Raw genomic sequence first — 24,888 nt, forward strand, 5'->3', positions numbered from 1 at the left:
TTATCCGCTAGGACTTTTGGCGATCCTGAGCGGCCTTCATAAAAGCCTTAATCTTATCAAGCTTCTCAGTCGTAGCCTCGACCACCTCCAAACAACCCACCCGTTTCTGACTAACGGAACCACAACAGACTAGAGTCCTACACCTCCTACCATACAACATCTCAAACAGTGGCATCCCAATCGTGGCGTGATAACTGTTATTATACGAGAACTCTACCAACGGTAAGTGATGATCCCAATTCCTACAAAAATCGATAACACAAGCCCGCAACATATCCTCAAGAGTCTGAATGGTCTTGTCGGACTAACCATCCGTCTGCGGGTGATAAGCAGTACTGATGAGGAGTTTGGTGCCCATCTCCTCGTGAAACTTCTTCCAAAATCTGGAGGTAAAACGCGTATCCCTATCTGAAACAATAGATACCGGCACCCCGTGCCTAGAAACGATCTCACAAATGAATACATCGGCCAGCTGCTCGTAATTAAAAGTTTCTTAGATCGGCAAGAAATGAGCGCTCTTGGTCAGTCTATCAACGATTACCCAAATGGTGTCATAACTCCCCCTAGGAGTACGAGGCAGTTTAGTCACAAAATCCATCGTAAGATGTTCCCACTTCCACTCAAGTATTTCCAAGGGTTGAAGTTTCCTGAAAGGCTTCCGGTGCTCGGCCTTAACTTGCAGACATGTCAAACACTTACCCACGTACTGAGCCACCTCACACTTCTTCACAGGCCACCAATAATATCTCTTCGGGTCCTGGTATATCTTGGCCGCGCCCGGGTGAATGGGATAGCGCTACTTGTATGCCTCATCCAATATTTTACCTCTGAATCCCCCATACCTCGGTACCCACAAACGCCATCCTTATACTTCACCCCATCACCGACGTTTTCCAACAATTTTTCTTGACCCCAAATACGCTCTGACATAATCCATCCCAATTGTAAAGCTTCGTTTTGTACGTTGGCTATCTGTTTCAAAATATCGGGTTTAAGAATAAGCTGATACGATTTCACATACAACTTGTTCTTTCGCAGAGCTTCTAAAACTTCCGTGAGTTGATCGGCGTGATCGTATTCACTTTTAGAATAAACAAGAATGTCTTCGATGAACACAATAACCGAACGATCGAGCATCAACCTACACACCCGGTTCGTAAGATCCATGAACGCGGCCGGTGCTTTGGTCAAACCGAAAGACATCACGAGGAATTCATAATGCCCATAACGAGTGCGGAAGGTAGTCTTAGGGATATCTTCTTCCTGAATTTTCAAGTTATGATACCCGGACCTAAGGTCGATATTCGAGAACCAACTAGCTCCTTGGAGCTGATCAAATAAGTCGTCGATCCTTGGTAGAGGGTACTGATTTTTGACAGTGAGTTTATTCAATTCACGGTAGTCAATGCACATCCGCGCGCTACTGTCCTTCTTATTAACGAACAGGACCGGGGTACCCCAAGGTGAGATGCTCGGTCGAAAGAAGCCTTTTTCGAGCAATTCTTCCAATTGAGCCATAAGTTCTTTCATTTCATTCGGTGCTAGATGGTAAGGGGATCGAGCAACGGGTTTTGCGCCCGATAAAAGGTCTATCTGGAACTCGACCTCGCGATCCGGCGGCACATCTAACAAATCATCTAGAAATACATCTGGGAAATCCCTAACAATGGGAACATCACCGACGGTAGCCACCGCGGTTTTCACGTTTATAGCATACGCCAGATACGCCTCGCACCCCGCTGCATCAGTTTTCTCGCCTTAAGCATAGATATGATATGTGGCGTCGCACCATCCCGATCACCGAAGACCTTAATTTGGGTCCCATCCGGGGCCCTTAGACGTACAAGTTTCTTACCACTAACGATTTGAGCATCAACACATGCGAGCCAATCCATCCCAAGCACCACATCGAAACCGCCAAGCGGCATTAAGTACAACCGCACCGGAAATCTATACCCAGACAACTCGATGGAACAACCCTAAATAGCCCTAGACACGGAAACGGACTTTCCTACGGCAACCTCAACCTCAAACACATCGACTACGCGCTCGGGTGATTTATTCAACGAGGAACAGAAAGCGGTAGACACAAAACTTCTACTGGCACCCGAATCAAATAAGACCGAAGCTTGTAATCCATCAAGTAAAAAGGTATCTGGGATAACATTACGCTCCTACTTAGCTAAACAGTTGCAAATACAATCTTGAAGGAGCGAGGAATTTAAGCGGTCAAGTACCAAGGAACCCAGAGTGACAGCATGCTACGCCTCATCTAAACAATTACGCGGAAAGCGTTCGAGAGGATTGAAAACGAACAGGAGAATTTAGGGAATAAGATGAACTTTAACGCTAACGACTCGAGAGTTAGCCAAATCCTATCCCTACAAAGACGGAACCCTAACATAGTCAGACACAAGTGGTATTTAGAACATGGAAGGTAAGGGTAAACTGCTAATAACGTTGATCAAGTGTTATTAGTCGTTTACTTCACCGGCCCGTCCTAAGCACCCCCTGCCCCTAACCAAATTAGCATTCTATCTAACACTTAAACAATTAATCACATACTTGAACTTTAAAATTCAAAGGAATGACTAAACAATTTAAAGTTACCTCTTGGCATGCAGCTACTCGCGGTGAGCATACTAGTCTTTTCCCTTACAGTTCGAGTCCAAGCATTCAGGGATGCTCAGATCCCTCGAACCATGGCTCTGATACCAACTTGTAAAACCCCGAATCTAGGGAATCCTACAGTTGGTATTCATACAAAACAGTTGTAAAAATACTTAAACTTGAAAACAGTTCGTTTCATTAAAATAAGCATCTCAGAGTATAATTCAGCGGAAAACATAAATAACAAAATAAGTTCCCAAAACCCGGGAGTTATGCCCAAAACCAATTTAAATGTATTTAAATAGATGTTAAAAAGAAAACGTTTATTATTATTGAAACATCCGACTAAGCATGCCCTCCACCGTCCAAGTAGCTTCGTGCACGTCCAAGCGGTAATGCATCCACATCCTAACCTGAAACTCACACTAACATGCACACAAAGTCAGCTTGAGCTGAGTGAGTTCATGTTTTAATAAATAACATCAATCATAATAATCATAATAGTCATTCCCAAATGTTTTAAACTATAAAAGAGATACATCCGTTAGGCCATCATCTTCGAAAAATAATAATCCTTATGTATATATACATAAACAACCCTACATATAAACATCTTTATAAGTGCATCCCTATATATATAAATATATATTATGTACTAAAAGTAGTTATTAATTTATTAACTAAATAAACGCTAATCTAGACAATAAGTAATAATTCTAGACTCTTAACTTAACTAAAACTACTAACCGGCAAGTGAACCGATCAACTCTAGTACAGCTAAGTAAGTGCGGATATCGAACCCACGAGACTCTTTTTATTACGTAAACTAGCTAAATTAGACACAACTACAAACACAACTATTTATATTATGTTTAAGGGGGATTTTACTAATAAACTAATTTTAACTAATTAAGGAAACTAAAGACGACTAAACTTAGAACTTGGACTTAATTCAGATGATGATGAACAACCACCTAGGCTAGAATCCCCTAAGTTTCAGTTATCAATTAACCCGAGATAATACTTAGTTATGGAACTGGGATCGTAAAATAGACACATAAGAGAAAACCTGAACAGGACCCCTGACCCTTCTCAAGAGATAACTATGGGTTTCTAATAAGTTTTAACGCATGCTAGTATTAAAAATCAAGTTTCCTTACGGTCACCTAATTAATTACAAACTAGTTCCTTTATACGAAATCCTACCTTACAGCGCGGAAATCAAAGGCAGTCTAATATATTCAATTGACTCGATAGACAAAGTTAATCTATCAAAACTAGACGGACTCCTTACGAAGAACTAAATCTAGCAATCCTGATCAACAAAGACCAATCAATAACCTAGCACCTTACAGCTATTTAGGTTAGCAGCATACTTAGGTTTATTTGATTAAATAATATTATTCCTACGATCTTATTCGAAATCAATCATAAAATAGTCAAAGACACAAAGTAAATTACCTAATAGTAACCTATCTTAATGACAAATAATAATCAATGCAACTATGGAATAATAAAACTTAATTAAACAACCTCAAGTACATATACGCATCAACTCAATATAATTAAACCTTTTACTAGTTCATAAATCCATAACGATAAATAAAACCCAAGCCAAGATCAAACGTCAACAAAAGTTCATCATAAGCCTAGGCGGTCTAAGGGTTTAGCCAACAACCATACTCAAGATCAAACGATAATAAATCGGTTCATACAATAAATTCATGACGGAAATAATAAATTCAAGCCGAATAATAAGGATGTTTGGATGAGGAGGAGTTGAACCCTAACGCTCTCTGGTTGAACCAATAGCTTTTTCTCTTCTTTCTAAATTAACAGGGAAGCCCCATTTTCGTTCGTCTCCTTCCGTTCGCTGCCCAGCTTCAAGTCCAACCAAAAAGGTGCGCCGACTTCACACCTCTTCCGTGGGTCTGTATCACAGATGTTATATAATACTTATTGGCATGTGAGGCCCATGTGATGTTTCCCAACTACTTTATTTGAGTAAAAGTCGAACGATTAATATGGCCTGCATTATTCAACCAAATAACAAAAGTAAGATTTATATTAATATTGCATGCACGTTCAAACAACTTTTAATTCATGTTTATCTTCTTTCAATTCTCATTCAAACAACTTTTAGCTCGTTCACTTTTTAAACCTTTAAAATCTAGATACAAGCCCATTATTAGTAAAGTTCATTAAAAACCAATATTAAAGTCACGAAAAACTATGGGAATTACTTATAATATTTATATATATTTAGCCTATATCAATATATATATATATATATATATATCAATATATATATATATATATATATATATATATATATAACATCCAAGTAATCGCATTAGGGTCGAGCAAACGTACAACCCAAACAGGCAACATCAGGGTTGAGCAAACGTACAACCCAAACACGTAACATCTCATCAACGTATGCAAACACAAAGTAGGCATACGCAACATCCGTAGTCAATACGACTACAACATCGCCAAATATAGGCCATACAATTATATATATATATATATATATATATATATATATATATATTATAACATCCCAAGGCCTACCATATACTAGAAAGCCTATATAAAATAGTTTAAATGTTTCATTAAGTAAAATCACTTAGGTGTGCATGCTAGCCCAAAACATAAAAAGAGTTAAAAAGGGGCTTCATGAACTCACCTGACACAAGACGCGTATTCACTATAAGCCAGATGATCCCTAAGTAATCCCAAGACTCAAACACCTGTCGGTTTACATTCAATCAATACTAATGACATCAAGATGACTCGTTTACCCTACGAGACGTTCGAACGGGGTTCGGGTCACCTAAAGCCTCGACCTCATCAAACTAAATCACAACATCCCCGAGGCCTCACATTCACCAAAACGACCCTTAGACACTCCCGGGAATAAAGAATTCCCAAATTACCCTCGGAAGCACTAGGTGATGCCAATACGCGTGTTTAAGAGTCGATTAGGCCATTAACATCCAACTCAGCCCCGTGTGGACCCAACATGATAAAATTACAGCCAACAAGTCCACACGACGCTACACGAGTCAAATGGGTCGGTAATTCGCAAGTACAACGCACCAACTACTCAATAAACGAAATTGCGCGTTATACCAACCTGTTGGAGTAACCGACAACCAATTCAGCCCCATAACTTATAAAAATGATTTTTCAACAGCCCGTACACCAAACCAAGTGTCCCCGAGCTGAATTGGTCGTTAATCACTTCAACCTTCGCGTTAAACGCATCCAACTACAATTCTAGTCAACCGAACACAATCTTTCAAACGATAACTAGTTGACCAATCTAACGAACACCAATGAACACGATACTTAAGTATGATATACGGGACATACCTAGGAAGATTGGGGTGCAAAAACTTGCTTCAAACAGCCCCGACAAGAAAACAATTGAACATCCACCGGTTAAGCCTAAAACGAACTTATCGATCAATAACATGTAACGTGCAGTTTTTAGCATGCGAAGATGCATTTAATTACATAGGATAACCTTTGATATAAATTATTATATTTTTACTAGAATTTAATTAATGTCTTAGGTTTATAAAAATATTTTTATTATATTTCTCTAGTGAACAAAAAAATTATAAAAATTCATCCAACACTGCAAGGTACGTGCAGCTATTTAAGTGCGCAACAAAATACTTTTATTTTTACAAAAATTGATTACCAAACCAAATTAAACGATTCCAATTGGGTTTGATTCTTAACTGAAAATATTAAGTTATAGAAGTGGAACTAACTGATTTGGACTTGTTGAAAGAGAGTTATGATGTCGGGAAGGCAGACCAGAATCCGTCATCCCGTATCAGCTTTGCCACTCGATCTTATAAATTCATAAAAACCATTCAAATCTCGTCCAAAAATTACATATTATACCTTTATGTAAACTAGACTCAAAGTAGAACATCATGGAAACAAGAATCGATCAAATTCAGTGGATTAGCATTGCGTTACAGACCCTACAATAAACGTATACGAATCTGTCAGCAAACTGTTATCATCAAAAGTCAACCCTAACGTATTCGATAACGGGTTTAATGGTGAAAAAGACTTGCATGGACGTTAGACTAACCTTGAATTGAAGTTTTATGGCTTAATCTTGGCTGGAACAAAGGAAAATCGCAGGGGGGGGCCTTGAAGCTGCCGATCGGACAAGAGTGGCTAGGGTTAGGTTTTTTTTTTTTTGTTTATTGTTATAATATAAAAATGTTTCATCCAAGCCCCTCAAATTTGAAAGATTTGGCAACTTGAAAGGAAATATTAAATAACTTAACGTACTGGGAAGATGGTTGGGTCAACGAAAGATGCCAGATAACTCCCGAGAAATATACATACTCTACATGCTTAAAATCTTTAAACCAGAAATTAACGGGTGTTACAAATAATGAAATGAAGATAAAGCAGAATATTAAAATTTTCCCTTAAGATCGGTATTTCTAAACGCATATAAAGTTCCATTTTAACAAAATAAAAAGATAAAAATAAGCAAAAGTTGTATAAAATCTTAACTCCGAATTCGTATAATACCGTATTATCGTACGGAGAAAGTCCAAGATTTCATACGAAACACCAAGAAAATAAAGCAGAATACTCAAATATTAATCCTCAGCTCGTATAATCTTATCGCATAGGGGAGGATCCTATATTTGAATAAAAATAAAGAAAAAAAAATAAAGCTAAATTTCTTTGCAAAACTAAAGGTAAAACAAAGCAGAATTTTCTTCAAAAATGAACGCATGCACACACAGCAATATTTTTAACTGTTTAACCTTTATTAAATCAAATATAGTATCACACGTCAAGGTGTTATTCGACAAAATTCGGCATTTCGTTATATTTTAAATCTTATAAGTTCCTATAAATATCATATTGATGGCCTCACGTATTTTTTAATCTAATTTATTCATGCACTAGATTAATCCCGTAAATGTACTATCATTTTCTTTTTTGCTCAAGAACTCATTTTGATGAGCATTTTTCAATGTTTTTGAATTTTTCACTATTTGAATGTTTTTGGAGTTTTTAATTTTTCTATACAAACAAAAACCACAATATTTTTGGATTTTTACATTTTTATCCCCCTAAAAACAAATAACAAAATAACAATAAAAATGAGAATAAAATGATTAAACCAAGATTTTGAATATCAGTTAACGTTCTTAAACCATTTATACCAAGTAAGTATTGAAAACGCGTTTTGTCGAAAGCCTTGGTATAAAGTGATAACGGATTTCAATATTTATTAGTTTCTTTTTAAAACAATCACGTATAAAGTGATAATGGATTTCAATATGTTTTGGTTTGGAATGTTGAACTGGATTTTTGGTTATTGAAATAGCGGCCGAATTGTCAATAAAGATGGGAGTAGTAAGAAACTTCAAACCATAATCCCGCAGATGCTGCTAGATCTAGAGAACCTGTGAACAGCAACTTGAGGCCGCCACATACTCCGCTTCGGCTGTTGAAGTTGGGACCGTTGTTTACTTCTTACACTGCCAGGAAACAAGCCGGTTTCCTAAGAACTGACAACCCACTTTTGTAGACTTGAAGTTGATCTTGCATCCTCCGTAGTCGGAGTTAGTATAAGCCGTCAGATCAAACTTATCGTTCTTGGGGTACCACAACTTGATGTCTGGATTTCCCCTCAAATAATATAAGATACGCTTAACTGCCGCCAGATGAATCACTCGGGGACTCGATTGATACCTAGCACATAAACAAATAGCAAACATAACATCAGGACGTGATGCAGTCAAATACATAAGAGAACAAATCATTGCTCAATACATGGTCGGATCAACGGTATCCTCCAATTCATCCAGTGACAAATTGTGACCCACGGGAAGAGGTGTCGAAGGGATTTTTCTGGCAGAAATCTTGAATCGGCCTAAGACATCGTTCACATATTTCGTCTGATGGATAAAGATCCCTGAATCAGAATGGTGAACTTGCAGTCCCAAAAAGAAGCTCATCTCCCCCATCGAGCTCATCTCGAATTTTGTCTGCATCGTCGTCTCGAACTCTTTGCATAAGCTGCCCTTCGTCGAACCAAAAATAATATCGTCCACATAAATCTGGACGAGGAGCAGATTGTCACCAACATTCTTGTAAAATAATATACAATCCACAATTCCCCTCTTGAAGCCACTAACAATCAAATGGTCAGCCAACGTGCTGTACCATGCTCTCGGGGCCTGGTGTAAACCACATAGATCCTTATTTAAACGATAAACACGCTTTGGATCGTCTGGATCTTCAAAGCCACGAGGCTGCTTCACGTACACTTCTTTGTGAATATCTCCATTCAAGAATGCCGATATAACATCTACCTGATTAAATTTGAAGTTTTTGTAGGCTGCGTAGGCTAGAAATATGCGTATCGCTTCCAGTCGTGCTACTGAAGCGTACACTTCGGTGTAGTCAATGTCTTCTTGTTGATTATATCCCAACACGACCAATCGTGCCTTGTTTCTCATAATAACGCAACGGTCGTCTTTCTTGCACTTATAAACCCACTTAGTCGGTATAGCCCTTTTTACTCGGTTGGTTTTGTCAATATGATTCCATACACCCAGTCTTACGAACTGCTGCAGCTCCTCCTGCATAGCTTCAACCCAAGACGGTTCCTTGAGTGCCATTGTGACACTTGTTGTTTCTATCTGTGATAGGAAGTAAGTGTATCATGCAATGTTCAGAATCCCCTGTTGAATGGAAATCCGCATAGGCACACAAAATCGGATCATCTGTAGGAGATACGTTACAATCAACCATGTCATCCATACATTAGCTAGCTGGTATCTCGTTCGAACACTATCGTTCACATCACCAATTGTCTGTTCCTGCGGATGATTAGTGTGAATCCTTAAAGAAGGATTCGCAGGTACAGATACATTATTACCAAGATTGGTAATGTTTTCCTTGGCTGTGTCTAAAGAGACAGCTGATGATACATCTTCAACTAGAATCGGCTTGTTTGTTTCTTGAGTTTGGTCCAATGGAACTGAACATGAGTTGACGAAGTCAGCGTCATTGGAAGATTCAGAACCATCATTAGATGTCTCTTATACGTTAGGAGTTTCGTTCACATCTAAAGTAGAAGAACTTGGAATCGGAAGACATTGTTCCTCCAAATACGAGCGTACCAAGTGTTCAGATATCTCATCAACTGCTGGAGTGAACGAATTAAATAAACCGTCATAGTCGAACATCCAATTATGACCCTTGCCGGCTGGAGGTGTAGTGTGTCTTTGACAATCTACATGATACCATTCCTCTACACATCTAGAAGAAAGATTGAAGATACGCTTCCTAGGAGAATTATAACCTAGAAAGTAACCTTCAAATGCCTTTTCATTAAATTTCCCAGCATCTCTCTTCAATACCGTACATGGACACCCGAATGGTTCCAAATACTTTAGATTAGGCTTACGGTTATTCAGAAGTTCATAACTTGTTTTCTTGAACTTTTTTACCGTTAGGACACGATTCAACGTATAACAAGCAGTATTCACAGCTTCGTTACAGAATTGAACGGGAAGCTTAGAATCTGCTAGCATCGTCCTAGCCGTCTCTATCAACGTCCTATTCTTCCGTTCAGACACACCGTTTTATTGAGGAACATACGGAGCATTGAATTTCCGATGTATTCCGTGTTGAATACAGAAGAAATCCAGCACATTGTTTTTAAACTCAGTTCCATTATCACTTAGAAATCGTCTCACTTTCAATTTGTAAAGTGATTTGATCTTAGTAATAAGATCCTGAATTAAAACAGGAGTCTGATCTTTAGAATCCATAAATAATACCCACGAGTACCTCGAGAAATCATCGGTTACTACCAAACAATACAAATCACCCGCAATACTGGCACAATTCACCGGACCGAATAAATCCATGTGAAGTCGTTCCAAAGGCGTGATAATCGAATTAATCTATTTGCACAGGTGTGACTTCTTTTGTTTCCCCTTTTTACACGCAACGCAGTGATCATTCAGCTTAAAATTCTTGAGGGTTATATCATCCACTAAATCATTTGCAATAAGATGATTCATTTTGCGAACGTGAATGTGTCCCATGCGTCGATGCCACAGAATTGAGTCTTTCTCCGTCGCCTTGGAGACAAAACATGTTTCAGAGAGTGAAACGTTTAAGTTAGTACTCATGTCAAGGACATAAATATCATGTGATCGAGGAGATCGCATGACAACCATATCTTCAGGAATCGTGTATCCCGGTTGAAGGATAACACATTCCTTGTCTGTTAAAATCGTAGTGTATTTTTTGTCACATATCTATGAGACACTAAATAGATTGTGATCTACTTTTTCATAATAATTAGCCCGTTTGAATGTGATTTTACCATTCGAAACCTCCCCTTCTTTCGTAATCATTCCACCATTATTACCCGCGAAAGCAACATATCCTCCCTGAATATCTTTAACATTGTTGAGAAGATTAAGGTTGTCGGTAATATGCCGAGAACATCCGCTATCTAATATCCATTTGTCACCTGATATAGACTTGGATGAACTCTACACAAAAATTAAAATGATTAGTTCAAAAAGGAAGCCCAAGCCTCAGTCTTGGGCTCTCCTTTCGAGATTTTCGGAGATAAGTTTAATTTAACACTCGTGTTTGGCACCTGAGAGTATGTAACTGGTTTCTTGTTTTCCTTCTTTAAGTAACCGTCACGAATTACTCTTGAGTCCGTGTTTTTACAAATAGGTTTAGCAAAGTCAACAAATTTGTTTGATACTTTAGAAACTTCATCCCGAACCACTTTCCTCGGGTTGACGTTCGAATACATTATGAACGAATCATCAACTTGAGATTCTGTCGATTGGGCTAGGTTGTTTAGTTGATGACTTGATGTTGTCAACCTTGGCTTTGCATTTCTTGGCCACATGACCGGTCACCACACTTAAAGCACAAACGAGTGTCTAAATTTTTTTGTGGTTGAACACTTGTCTTGTTTTCATGCTTCGGTTGATAAACATCAATTTTTGGTGTCTCAACAGTCACCGACTTTGAAACCTCATTAGTTAATCCCTTTTTATGTTTATAAAATTCAGATTTAAGTGTCATTTTAGTACATGTGGTTTGTCTAATTACGCAACTTTAGTACCATTTTTAAATTTATTGCAAATGGCTACCTCACTTTCCTAAAACTTGAAATTTTAGTACTTTTTTCAAACTTCGTCTATATTTGTCCGTTAAGTTAGGGGCATTTTGGTAACTTTGTAATTTTATTTATTTTTTATTTCCTTTTAATCAAATTCACCTTGACGGATTTCCTTCAAAAAAATCAAAATCACAAAGAAAGTTTGAAGCTTGGGTCAAATCCTAAACCTAAATCCCAATCTATCCAATCACTAGAAATCGATCCAACAGTTTCATGCTCCACCGCTCTTCGACCACCATTGGACGCTGTTGTAAACAAGATTGAAGCTTCCGGCCACCAACAGCTGCTTACAACTTCGTCGAAATTTACAACATTGAAGCTTCTGATGCCGGCGTTTCTCAGAAAACAAGATTGTTCGCCGGCGCAAAGGAGTTTGGTTCATTTTCTGGTGAAAACTTGTAAGGCTTTGAGAGCATTTGGATATGAGTTCAACTGCTTGATTTCTTTCCAGATTGGGAGAAGAGAGAAGACGGTGATGATGGTGGCTGGTGGCAGTGCAGGAAAGAGATGGGGGTGAAGATGGTGGCTGGTGGCGGTGCAGGACGGATGGGGTGAAGATGGTGGCTGGCGGCGGTGCAAGACGGAGATAGGGTGAAGATGGTGGATGGTGGCGGTGCAGGACGGAGATGGGGGTGAAGATGGTGGCCGGTGGTGGTGCAGGACGAAGATGGGGGTGAAGATGGTGGTAAGTGGTGGTGTAGGATAGAGATGAAGATGGGGAAGCTGGGAGTGTTTGGGATTTTAGTTTAGGGTTAGGAAAGTTTAATAGGGGGTTGGAGTTGGATTTGATTAAAAGAAAAGAAAAAATAAATGAAATAACCAAGTTACCAAAGTGCGCTTGACTTAACGGACAAATATAGACGGAGTTAGAATAAAGTACTAAAATTGCAAGTTTTAGGAAAGTGAGGTAGCCATTTGCAATAACTTCAAAAACAGTACTAAAGTTGCGTAATTGAACAAACCACAGGTACTAAAATGACACTTAACTCTAAAATTTAAGATTGGTAGTATTCGAAGAACTTTCCAATCCTGATGATTTTACAAATTTAATACGTTGAAAAAAACTTGAAACGGGTTTCACTTGAACACTTGTTGATTTAGATTTATGAAATTTTTGTTCAAGTTCGGCAACTTTTGAAGTGTCATCATTAAAAACACTTTCAATCATTTCCGGCTTAAGAAGATTCAATGGAACTTCTTTATCCAAAAACACTTTTGATAAGCCTTTTAATTTAAAAACCATTCCCTTGGTTGATTCATTTTGTGGATTAATAAATTTCACCAAGTCCTCATCAGACACAGTAGGCTTGTCTGATTTCTTTACATTAAATTGCACTTTTGGCTTTTTCAAGGAATCTCCCGAGGGCTTCGAACCATACACAGCTTGTTTGAATTCCTCAAGTTCACACAAAATATGATTATCAGAAGGTATGCTATCGTTTTTGACAATCATTTCCGGTTCGTATAATTCCTCAATTGAACCATCTAGTTGATTTTCAGTAAAGACTCAACTTCTTTTATTATGAACATGAATTGGTTCTTGAATTTTTGGTTTTGTCTCAACATTTTCAGTTTTGAGTGAATCAACAACGGGCATTTATGAATTGGTAGATTTTTCCACAATAGGAATGCTCATGTAGTCTCCTTTAAATGGAGGACGAATCTCAACATAACCCAGCCTAGCTTTACCATTTTTCTTATGTACATTATTGACTTCAATAATTTCATTTAAGAGAAATGAAGTGTCTCTAAATTTCCCAAGTTTTTTTTTTCAACTCCATAATTTCATTCTCAAGTTTAGTGGCGTTGGTTTGGAGTTTGAGAATCTCCTAAAAATGTTGCTCAACTACCAAAATTTTACAGTTAACTTCCGCTTTTAGATCATGATTACTTTCAGACAAATTTTTTATTTTAAAGTGTAGATTGGTCCAACAATTTGGATTTTTGTCTGAAACATTCATTAATCATGGAAAGCTCATTCACGAGTGTAGTGTTATGTTGTAAAGTAGAGTCAAGTTTAACTTTGAGTTCAACACAACTATTACACTCGGTAACAACTTGGGTAGTTACTGTCTCATGTGATTCATTCAAAGATAGGTTAAATGAAGAGTTAGTGCAAACCTCTTAAATCTTTGCCATGCAGGAAAAAGAAACTTTTTGTTCAGATGAAGAGTTGAGAGAATCAGTCTCCGAATCAGAACTCTAACTTCCATATGTTAAGTTATCGCCACTCGCATCTTCAAAATGCTCTACTGGATCTACTATAGCAAGATTTGCTTGATTAACCAGTAATCGTTGTGACCAATCCAACCCTTCATTAGCAACAAGTTCTTGTGAACTAGCCGCTTTATTCTGATCCCCCTCTGATGGTTTCTTCTTTTCAGATCCAGGCGAACTTTTTCCTAAAGACCTATTAGCATTACGAGGACCCGCGTATTCTTTCTTTGGCTTATCACACTCTTTGGCAAAATGCCCAAAGTCTCCACAGTTGTAGCATTTGAATTATAATTTATAGAACCCAACCCTCTTGTTCAGAGTAGGTAGGTCCTTTCTGGTTCGTTGCATAAACCGTTTTACCTTACGTACTATCATAGTGATGTTCCGTTTTAGGTCTATGAGCTCTTGATCATCAGGGTCGATCTGGTCATAATCTTCATCCGTGAGTTCGCTGGTCGCTATCTTACTCCCAACAAGTTGTTCGTAAGATGACATAAAAGCACTTAAAAACGTGAACTGCTGCTCCGCTTCCTTCAGATTTACATGAGGCAGAGAGCATGATGAGTTTGAATCTGAACCTGAGTTGGCACCTGACGCCATTAAACATACATTAGGCATCGCATTACTATTACGAGACTCTTTTTGGGACTTCTGAGTGAAGAAAGTAGTGATCGGGACTGAACTTGAAGCATTGCTTGCTGGTAACGAACCACCATAGAGAGTAGGATTTTAATTATCCTTCAGTGAGTTTTGGCATTTCAAGTCGTACTCTCTTTCTTCTAACTTGTTAATAAACTGTTCAGCAGTAAGTTGATCATTACGAAAATAACCATTCTCTTTAAGCACAAGTTAGAATGTTGAGTAAGAAGGTGGTTATGCATTCTTCAAAGTATAAATCTTGTCCACTTCAGTTAGTTCAAGTTTAACAGCAGACATTTCTGCCATAAGATGACAAAATTAACTGATCATTTCTTCCACAGTCTCATTCTTTAAGAGAGTAAAATTTCTAAATTGAAATTTCACTAGAGTCTTTTTTCTCTCAAGTGTGTTCCCTAAACTTTGGGTTTTCACGGAAGGAAATAATGAAGCACAAGTCTTGATATTTCTGTATTGATGAAATATGTGCTCTGGTAACGCCATAGTGAGAGTTGAATAAGCTTTGGTCGTACTCTCTGCTTCCTTGGTCTCATGTGCTTCATACATATGATGAGCCTTTTCAGTCTAACCTAGTGTTTCACTCCCCACAAGTGGTGCCTTATAAACAACTTCCAGAAATATCACACTACGTGGATGAACGGATCCAAGATGAGCTCGAAACTTCAGCTCCCAAAGTGAGAATTCAGACAATTTCAGTAGTTTGGGACATTTATTGTGAGACCTAATCTCATTGTCCATTGATAACATTTGCTACATCAAGGCGTTCTGTGAGGCTAGAGCATAATACGAGGCTTGATTTTGAGAAGCCATGATTTGACAAGGTCTAACAGTCAAGAGTCTAAATTTGTTAAATCAAAAAACTTAAAAACACTGTTCACGAATTTGCACTGTCTAAACAGATAAGAATAGTAGTTCACGAATGTGTAAGGTTAATGAATGAGAGTTAGCGTATGTGATCGTGTAACGAATGTACCAAGGTAACGAATGTGATTAGCGAATGTTTAGTTAACGAATGAGGAACAAGCGAACGGTGAAACGCTGTTTTAACGAATGAAGTTTTGACGAATGATCCCTAACGAATGATCAGTTAAAAGGTTAGCGAATCAGTCGTCAACAATAACGAACCAGTCTTCAACAGTTTAACGAATTAGTATTCAAACATTCAAACCATTCTGAAGTTCCAATCGAAGTCCAGATTTGTCCAGATTAACCAAAAATTATACCAATCCACTCGGAATTCAATTCCGAACCTCACTGGACCAATCGAAACTCACAAACAATCCAACTCAAACCTCAACCAAACTTTTCAAAAACATCGTAAACCGCCATTAATCACCAATTCATTATCCTTCCAATTACCTTAACACTAAGTTCCAACTACCTTTACACAAGCTTAATTACGTTTAACGAGTATCCTCTGTTTCACCGGACAACAATTAACCAGTAAAGTCTATCAATTCATGATGAAATTGATCAATAACAGATACAATAATAATGAACATTCACGCAGATCCGATCCTCCGGCTCTGATACCACTTGTGGAACCTTGTAAGGATCTAGATCGTTGATTACAACGTGATGTTCACGAGGCTAATATGATTAATACGAAGTCAATATGTTTAGTGTGTGTAGTCTGAGTGAATTTTGGCAGAGTAACGAGGCACAAACATAATAAACAAAAGCTTCGATACATTACTGATAATGTTAAGGATATATATAGGAAATGACACATTCGTTAAGTTAAGACTTAACGAATGTGTTATTCGTTGCATTAACTATAACCAATGAACATACTCATTCGCTTTACATTTACCTAAAGAATAGCCCTTCATTCGTTTGACATGTTCGTTAAACAAAGTTAACGAATGTGGCTCATTCTTTACGGAGTAACGAATGGCATTACAATAGAGCGAGTGTGGGTTATTTACAAAAATACCTGTAACATTTCGAATTTTCTAAACCCGTATTCGTTTGCATTTAGCCCAACTTGGAATATTTTGAGATCTTTATTATAAATTAAAAATCAGATATTTATAAGACTTTAAGTTTCTAATATTCACTTTAGGCCCTTCATACTTTAAATGATGTTCAATTCTTAATTTATGCATAAAGGATTCATTATTTATCCAATTCTCAAACTACAATGACTAAAAGCGTCAAAAATCAAATTCCTCTCATTTTGTCCAGAGCACCACGTGATGGGGTGGCCTTCCCCCACCGCGCGGCGCCTTGGAGCCCCTGCACAGATCGTGTAGTCGATTTTCTTTCCTAGTTCATTTTTAGCATGTAAATCGCTTATTTTAGGCATAAATCGAGTGAATTAAGGTCCAATAAAAGGATATTAACTAAAATAAAAGTCCATACCCTTAGATTACTAATCAAGCACAAAATCTTTCGGTTTATTTCGTAGATATACTCATTAAAATCGTATCTTGTTACTTAAACGAGTAAATCTTCCAAATATGGTTCGTTTTTGCTATTCTTATATAAACAAGCCTCATAATCTACGCCACAAACTTTACATGAAACCTAGGAGACATCCTCAGCCGTCACCTACCTCTGTTCATCACCAAAACCTTCGGTTTTTGCTTATTCATTGAAGATACAAGCTTGTTCGTTCGACTTTGCATGCGTATGGACCTTTGACTCATCGTATCTATTGATTCTTTCACTTCCCAGGTAAGTTGTAAACATAGGAATCGTTCATATACATTCCCTAGTCAATAAATTTAATCAATTTCGGTGGTTAAAGGGTGTTGACTAGTCAATTTGTTTAAAACTCGTTAATCAAATAAGTCAATAAGTTTGACTTAACATTTTCTCATACTTATGGTGGGATTCAATGTTCGGTCAAGAAGACTTTTATTCTCGTAACGTAATTTGAAGGCTACTGACCAAAACCCGACTTCAGACTCGCTGTTTGGATTCTAGTAAGTACCAGCTCGCTTAAATCTTTAAACAAACATAACTTGAATTCTAAATGTCCGTTTAGATTGATTCCAGCGGCCACAAGTTATTTTTTATTTATATTATCATATATCAAAGATTCGGATTCTGGTTGATTATAACATTTGACGTGTAGTGGATGACTCACTTATTCGTTAGCTCGTTTATTCACATTTATTAATCGTTTGTCATTAATCTAAGGTGAGTTTGATCATTCCCTTTTTCATACACTATTTTCAAATGTTTTGGGGACATATGCGTACTTATTCATATTTTCTATAATATATATATACACACAAACACGCAAACATAATCATTATGTGTAAATCAATTAAATGCTATTTGCTAATTGTTATTTACTTATGTGTATATTCTTTCATTCTCGGAGAGGTCTAACATATCCCCTTGTATAGGGTTCTCATTAGTATGATCATACGACCGTCTTAGTAACCAAAGCCCGATTCAATTGGCGAAGGTAAACCGACAAATTTTAGTCATCGTAATCAATGCCTGATTCGCATGGCAACGATTCATTGGCACACTAGCAAGACTTTGGTTGCGTATATGGTTTGTTAAGTTTTGATTGAATATTTCCACATAGGTTGGTTTGCGTGTTTAGCATTTATCATTTATCTATCATATATATATGTTGTTATTGTGTCAAAATCTGGTGATCATCTCACTCAACATGTGTTGTTGACAAACTCTTTTATTTTCTATGCATATGCAGGTTTCTTTGTATTGAAGATTGAAGTTGGACGCTTAGACAAGACCTTAGGGTTTAACAAAGATAATCATTGCTTAAGTTTGTTTGGAAATCATGTTTAACTATTTGGAATATTTTGTTATATTTGGATATTGTGTGTATATTCTTTGAATAAAATAATTAATTAGATATTGTCATTTATATTCATGATAGTATCTTCGAGCTGTGAGCAACCGGATCACGCCCCGGCATTTCCGCCTTAGGTTGGGGTGTGACAATACCCCTTACATTATCAAACATTATAATAATAATATAATAAAGACCGAGACGCTCAAGTCGTGTATCAACATGAAGTCAAGGATTCAAGTAATATATTTGACCCATCTAAATGATGATCATGCAACACGGGCCTCCCCACCACGGGTTCAACCCGAGTAATATATTTGACCCGGTTACAATTACCATGCATACACAGAATAGGCCTACTCACATATATCTTAGTCACAAAAAACTAAATAACATCAACAATCATAGGCTATAGGGAAATATATATAAGTCAGTCCAGTAAACCTATACAAGTAAGGTCTACACGTATTTAATTAATACTAGGCCTAATAATATTCTCGAGCCCAGACCATAAGTAATATATATACATAACCTTAAGGAATTTATGACCCAAGACACGTCTAAATTATCATAAGGCATAGAATATAATTCACACCTGTTTTTATAAATGCACAAATAATAATAATACTAGGCAATGCCATCCAAATAGTTTTAACGAGTAAAATTGATTAATAATTGTAATAGGGTGTGTATGTCAGCCCAAAACGTAAAAAGATTTAAAAAGGGGCATCTTGAAACTCACCTGCCATGAGTCACACAAATAACAACAAGCTGAAGAACCTCTAAGTAACTCCACAAACCAAAAGCTTGTTAGATTGCACATAAAGGTTACTAACCAAACCGTACCGACTCGCTTATCCTACGAGGCGTTCTAACGTGATTTAATTGACCTAAGGCCTCATCCATACAAATTCCAATTACATCAGCCCTTGAGGCCTCATAATTACCAAAACCACCCTTAGTTAAAGTCGGGGACAAAGGATTTCCAAACTGCACCCGAAAGTCGTTAAATGTGTCGAATACGCGCGCTAACAAGTTGTTTAAGTAATCATCAACCAACTCAACCCCATGTGGTTAAATTTTAGTATAATTATAGCCAACAAGTCCACATGACACTTCACGAGTTGAATGGGTCGGCAATTCACTTGTACAACGCACAAACTACCAATTAAACGCAAATTTGTGTTGTACCGACCCGTTTGAGCTACCGAAAACCAATTCAGCCCCATTAACATAAAAATTAAGTTTTTTACAGCCCGTATATCATTCCGAGGCTACACAATCTAAATTGGTTGTTAATCCCCTCAAACAACACACGAAACGCAACAATCAACAATCTAGACAACCGAAATCCTAGTTTTCAATCTGTCGACAATTGACCAATCAAACGAACGTCATTGCTCACGTTACTAAAGTATAATATATATATGACATACCTAAGAAGATGACGGAGCAAAAAATTCACTTTAAACAGCCCCGAAAGGTACTTAATTGGACAGCCATCGGTTATGTCCTAAACCGAAATATATTGATCAATAAGCGAGTAACTAAAAGGAATTTAGGTGAAAAAGACTTTCATTGGTATAATACTAACCTTGAATTAGAGTTTTGAACCTTGGAGTGGCTGGAATATTGAAGAAATTGGTGGATTTTGGGGCTGTCTTGGCGCCGATCGGACCAGCGAAAGAAAGAAAAAAAAAGAGGCGCCTAAGTTTATTAATTAGATAACCAGACCCTATACTTGTAAAATTAGATATCTTGTTTCCAAAGTTAAATAATATCAATTTCAAGAATGACCAGGAGGTCCCTTAAGATGCCAGATCGGGTCCGGTTAATAAACAAACTCTACATGGCTTCCTTTCATAACAACAAAATTTAACGAGTGTTACAGAATGTAAAAGAAATGTAACGAAGGTATGGTTGTACGGTATGAAAAAAGGCTCCTGGTCCTAATAATAACCGAGGTATGTATGATGTCGGATCCTTATAATTTCGGAGGTATGAGGATGCCAGAGCCTTATAATTTCTGAGGTATGTAGGGTGCCAGACCCTTATAATTTCCGAGGTATGTAGGGAGCCAGACCCTTATAATATCTGAGGTAAGTAGGGAGCTAAACCCTTATAATATCCGAGGTATCTAGGGTGAAATGCTCTTAAAATAAAGAAGTGATATGAAGGTAATGTAGGCATAGAAGTAATAAGTAAAACAGTAAGAATGTATGAAAGTATGTATGTATGAATGATATATGAACAGATAAGTATTTAATACGTATCTCCGGAACATGTGTTAATAAGTGAGTTTGTGTAATGTATTTTGATTAACTAGAACTCACTTAGTGTAGCTGATAGTTAGTACGCACGTAGGTGAATTGAATGAGGTAGGTTGCTTAGAGGGAGACACATGGTGAATAAACAAAGACTGGCATCGAAGAGAAGAGAATTCACATGTTATTTATGTTTAAATGATTAAGACTTATGTTATTTTACTTAACCAAGTACTTAAGTTACGATTGAATGTATGAATTTTTATTTTCGTAATTTGTTTTAATTAACTCTGATTTCCGAATTATGTGAACGAGTAAATCTAACCAGCACAAAAGTAGGGCACCCAGGAACGGGGCCTTATAGGTTGGTATCAGAGCATAAGTTCGAGAGAATAAGTATCCTAAATGCTTAGACTCGAATAGAGAATGGGACGAAAAGAAGAAAGAAAGAAGATACAAGTCCGAGGATGCCATGTGTCACTCAAGCAAGCCTAAATATATGAATTACGTTACGTATAATTTAGGGATAAGTAAGAACTTATATGAATTGTTAGAGATAGAATTGCTTTCTTATATTTGAAATGTTTGATTTTCTAACTACTTTAAGTAGAACTAAGCACAAGTAGACTCACGAAAGGAAATGTATAGGACACAGAGAGTAATGTGAGTAGCTAATCCCAGCTGGCCACTGTTTTTACCTTCAACGTTACTATCTTTGTACTAAATAGTTCCTCACGTGATGATGTTTGTGTTTTTCCATTAGAATTCAGATGGCTGGTGCTAAGACAATTGCTAGACAAGAAGGGTGCACGGGAAACCATGGTAGGCCTCGTATAAATTGAGTGCCCTCTAAAGAACCGATTACTGAACCTAGTAAAGAAAAAAGCATGACTGTGAGAGAGGAAGAGCATCTGCTGGACCCTACTATTTAAGCTACTATCACACAGGCAGTTGCTTCTGTAGTGAAGAGTCTCCAACTAGACAAGTCCACTGAAAGCTATACCAGGACTGTTGAGAATACTGGGGAAAGTAGTAAGAAGGAAAATGAGACTGAGATTGAGGCGTCAGGTGAGGTTAGTTCTGTGAAGGTTAATGATGGGAAGAGAGGCTGAGGTGGTTGTAACTATAGAACCTTCAAAGGTTGTGACCCACCTCAGCTAACTGGTACAAGTGACGTGATCGCTACCCTTCAATGGATAACCGCAATGGATAAGGTTATCCACATTAGCGAGTGCCATCCTGACCAAGCTATGGGCTTCGCTACACAGTCGTTTGGTGATGAAGCTATGTTCTGGTGGGAAACTGTTGAACAAAGAAAGACTGATGCTGAAATCAAGGCTATGAAGTGGGAGGATCTGAGAGAGATGGTAATGAATAAATTCTATGCTGATGCCGAGGTGGAAAGGGCAGAGATGAGATTTATGAACTTGAAAGCATGAAAGACGACACACCGTTAGTACACTACTGAGTTTAACCGAATGTCAAGACTTGTGCCCGAGATGGTGAATACTGAAGCTAAGAGAATTAAGTGTTATCTCAGAGGACTTCCACAAAACGTGCGTACACTAGTCATAGCAAGTAGACCTGCTACTTTTGATTCCGCGGACAAACATGCAAAGATGGTTTATGTTGACATGGTGGTGAATGAAGTGGTGGTAGAGGAGAAGAAAAAAAAGAAGTGGGTTGCTCATGCAAAGCGGCCCGGTACTCAGATGTGGAATTCCAACGACAAGAAATAGAAGATGTGGGAAAGGAAATCGTGCAAGACTTGTGGTAAAATGCATGGTGGTGAATGTAAGTGGAGTGCTAGCACTGATGTGTATCATAAGTGCGGGAATCCTCATGGAGGAGAGTGTAGACTTGGGTCAAACGCCTGTTATAAGTGTCAGAACGTGGGGTATACGCTCATGAATGTAAAGCAAAACCTACCTCTTACAAATGTGGGAAGACAAGTCATATGGCTCGAGAATGCACTGAAAGTGAACCTGGGGGTAGTGGAAAGAGAGATGCTGAAAAGACAAGGCCAAAAACAAGAGCTTACATGTTAACACAGGAGCAGGCCAAGCAGATTCCCGATGTTGTGACAGGTACATTTCTAGTAAACGGCATTTCTGCTTTTGTATTATTCGATTCAGGTGCTAATAGAAATTTCGTAGATATAACGTTCTATAAGTTAGCTAAAATGACAAGTTGTCGTGTGCCAGAAACTTTTTTGGTAAAAACGGCTAATGATACTTCTGTTAGGATAATGAGAATGGCTAAGGACGGTAAGATAGAGCAAGAGGGACGTGAGTTACCTGTTACTCATTTTGTAATGACCATAGGAGGATTCTGTGTGGCTTTGGAAATGGATTGGTTGTCTGAGTTTGAGGCTCAGATAGTGTGCAAGAGTAGGTTAATCAGGTTAAAGTCCTTGGATGGTGGTACAATGACGGTTTATGGTGATAAGGAAAGTTCGGGGCTTAATGTCATTTCGATGAAAAAAGCCTAGAAAATGTTAAGTCGTATGTTGTCGACGCTTCGGCGGAGACAAAGGGAATGAAAGATGTTCCTGTAGTGTGCGATTATCCCGAAGTGTTCCCTGAGGACCTTCTTGGGTTGCCACCAGAACGAGAGGTAGAGCTTCAGATTGACTTAGTACCAGGAGAACGGCCCGTCGCAAAAGCACCTTACCAACTGGCGCCGTCCTAGATGAAAGAATTGATGTCCCAACTGCAAGAACTCCTCGGCAAAGGTTTCATATGACCGAGTGTTTCCCCGTGGGGCGCGCCGGTGTTGTTTGTGAAGAAGAAAGACGGAAGTATAAGAATGTGTATTGCCTATCGCGAGCTGAATAAATCCATTGCCACGGATTGATGACTTGTTCGAGCAATTAGAAGGTGCTAGTTGGTTCTCACGGATAGACCTTCGATCGGGTTATCATCACTTCAAAGTGAAAGAAGCAGACATCCCTAAAACAGCGTCTCGGACGTGACATGGACACTACGAGTTCCTCGTGATGTCGTTCAGTCTAACGAATGCTCCCGCAGCATTTATGGACATGATGAATAGGGTATGTCGACCGATGTTAGATAAGTCGGTTATCGTTTTCATCGACGATATACTGATTTATTCAAAAAGCGAGTCTGACTAGGAAAATCATCTGAGAGAAGTGTTAGAAGTTTTGAAAGATAAGAAACTGTATTCTAAGTTCTCGAAGTGCGCGTTTTGTCTACGAGAAGTTCAGTTTCTAGGTCAATCCTGAGGGAATTACTGTACACCCAGCGAAGATTGAGGCAATAAGAATTGGAAGACGCCGCAAAACCCAACTGAGATACGCAGTTTCTTAGGGTTGGCTGGTTATTATAGGAGATTCATCCAAGGTTTCTCTAAGATAGCCGTACCGTTGACCGGTATGACCCGAAAGACTGTGGTGTTCAATTGGGGTAAGTTCCAAGAAGATCCGTTTAAAGAATTAAAGAAGAGGCTCACACAGGCTCCAATTCTTGTTTTACCTGACGGTAACTAGGATTTAGTAGTCTGTGCTGACACTTCGCATCAAGGATTAGGTTGCGTGTTAATGCAATGAGGGAAAGTCATAGCATATGCATCCGGACAGTTGAAGACTCACGAAAGTACGTACCCAACGCATGATCTAGAATTAGTAGCTATTGTACATACTTTTAAGATCTGGAGACATTAATTGTATGGTACTAGGTGTACTATCTATACGGATCAAAAGAGTTTGAAATACTTCTTCGAGCAGAAGGAATTGCATATGAGATAGAGAAGATGGCTAGCGTTGATTAAAGACTATGATTGTGATATCAAGTATTAGTCGGGTAAGGCTAATGTAGTGGCTGATGCCTTAAGCCACGAAGAGGTGATGGCGACAGTGAAGTCTTAAGGAGATCAGCAAGGTTCATATAGAAGTGCTTGAAGATAAAGGATTAATGAAGAAAGAGAGAATTTTCAGACAGCAGTCTGAGTTGATAGATATTACCCAGGGAGTAAAGATTAGATTCGATTGAATGTGGATTCCACGACACGGGAATCACAGAGGTTGAATTCTAGACGAAGCTCATGAGTCTTGATATTCGATACATCCAGGATCCACCAAGATGTATCAAGACTTAAAGAATGATTATTGGTGGCTA

At 38.1% G+C, this 24,888-nt stretch overlaps 1 protein-coding gene across 1 annotated transcript; it reads left to right on the forward strand.

Annotated features, from left to right (window-relative positions):
- The first annotated feature begins 22,709 nt into the window (after window positions 1–22,709).
- Window positions 22,710–23,443, forward strand: LOC143628505 (uncharacterized). Its single transcript, XM_077098082.1, has 3 exons — window positions 22,710–22,839; window positions 22,957–23,155; window positions 23,239–23,443. Exons 1-3 carry the CDS (start codon window positions 22,710–22,712, stop codon window positions 23,441–23,443), a joined length of 534 nt encoding a protein of 177 aa, XP_076954197.1.
- The last annotated feature ends 1,445 nt before the right edge of the window (window positions 23,444–24,888 follow it).

Source organism: Bidens hawaiensis, unplaced genomic scaffold (assembly GCF_021521415.1).
Source record: "Bidens hawaiensis isolate Kalapana, Puna unplaced genomic scaffold, B.hawaiensis_p1.1 tig00005013_1, whole genome shotgun sequence".
NCBI lineage: Eukaryota > Viridiplantae > Streptophyta > Magnoliopsida > Asterales > Asteraceae > Bidens > Bidens hawaiensis.

Coding starts and splice junctions, on each gene's coding strand:
- LOC143628505 (XM_077098082.1), top strand. CDS start 22,710: ATGGCTCGAGAATGCACTGAAAGTGAACCTGGGGGTAGTGGAAAGAGA. Junction 22,840..22,956: donor GATTCCCGATGTTGTGACAG/GTACATTTCTAG, acceptor GTCGTGTGCCAG/AAACTTTTTTGGTAAAAACG. Junction 23,156..23,238: donor TGCAAGAGTAGGTTAATCAG/GTTAAAGTCCTT, acceptor CGATGAAAAAAG/CCTAGAAAATGTTAAGTCGT.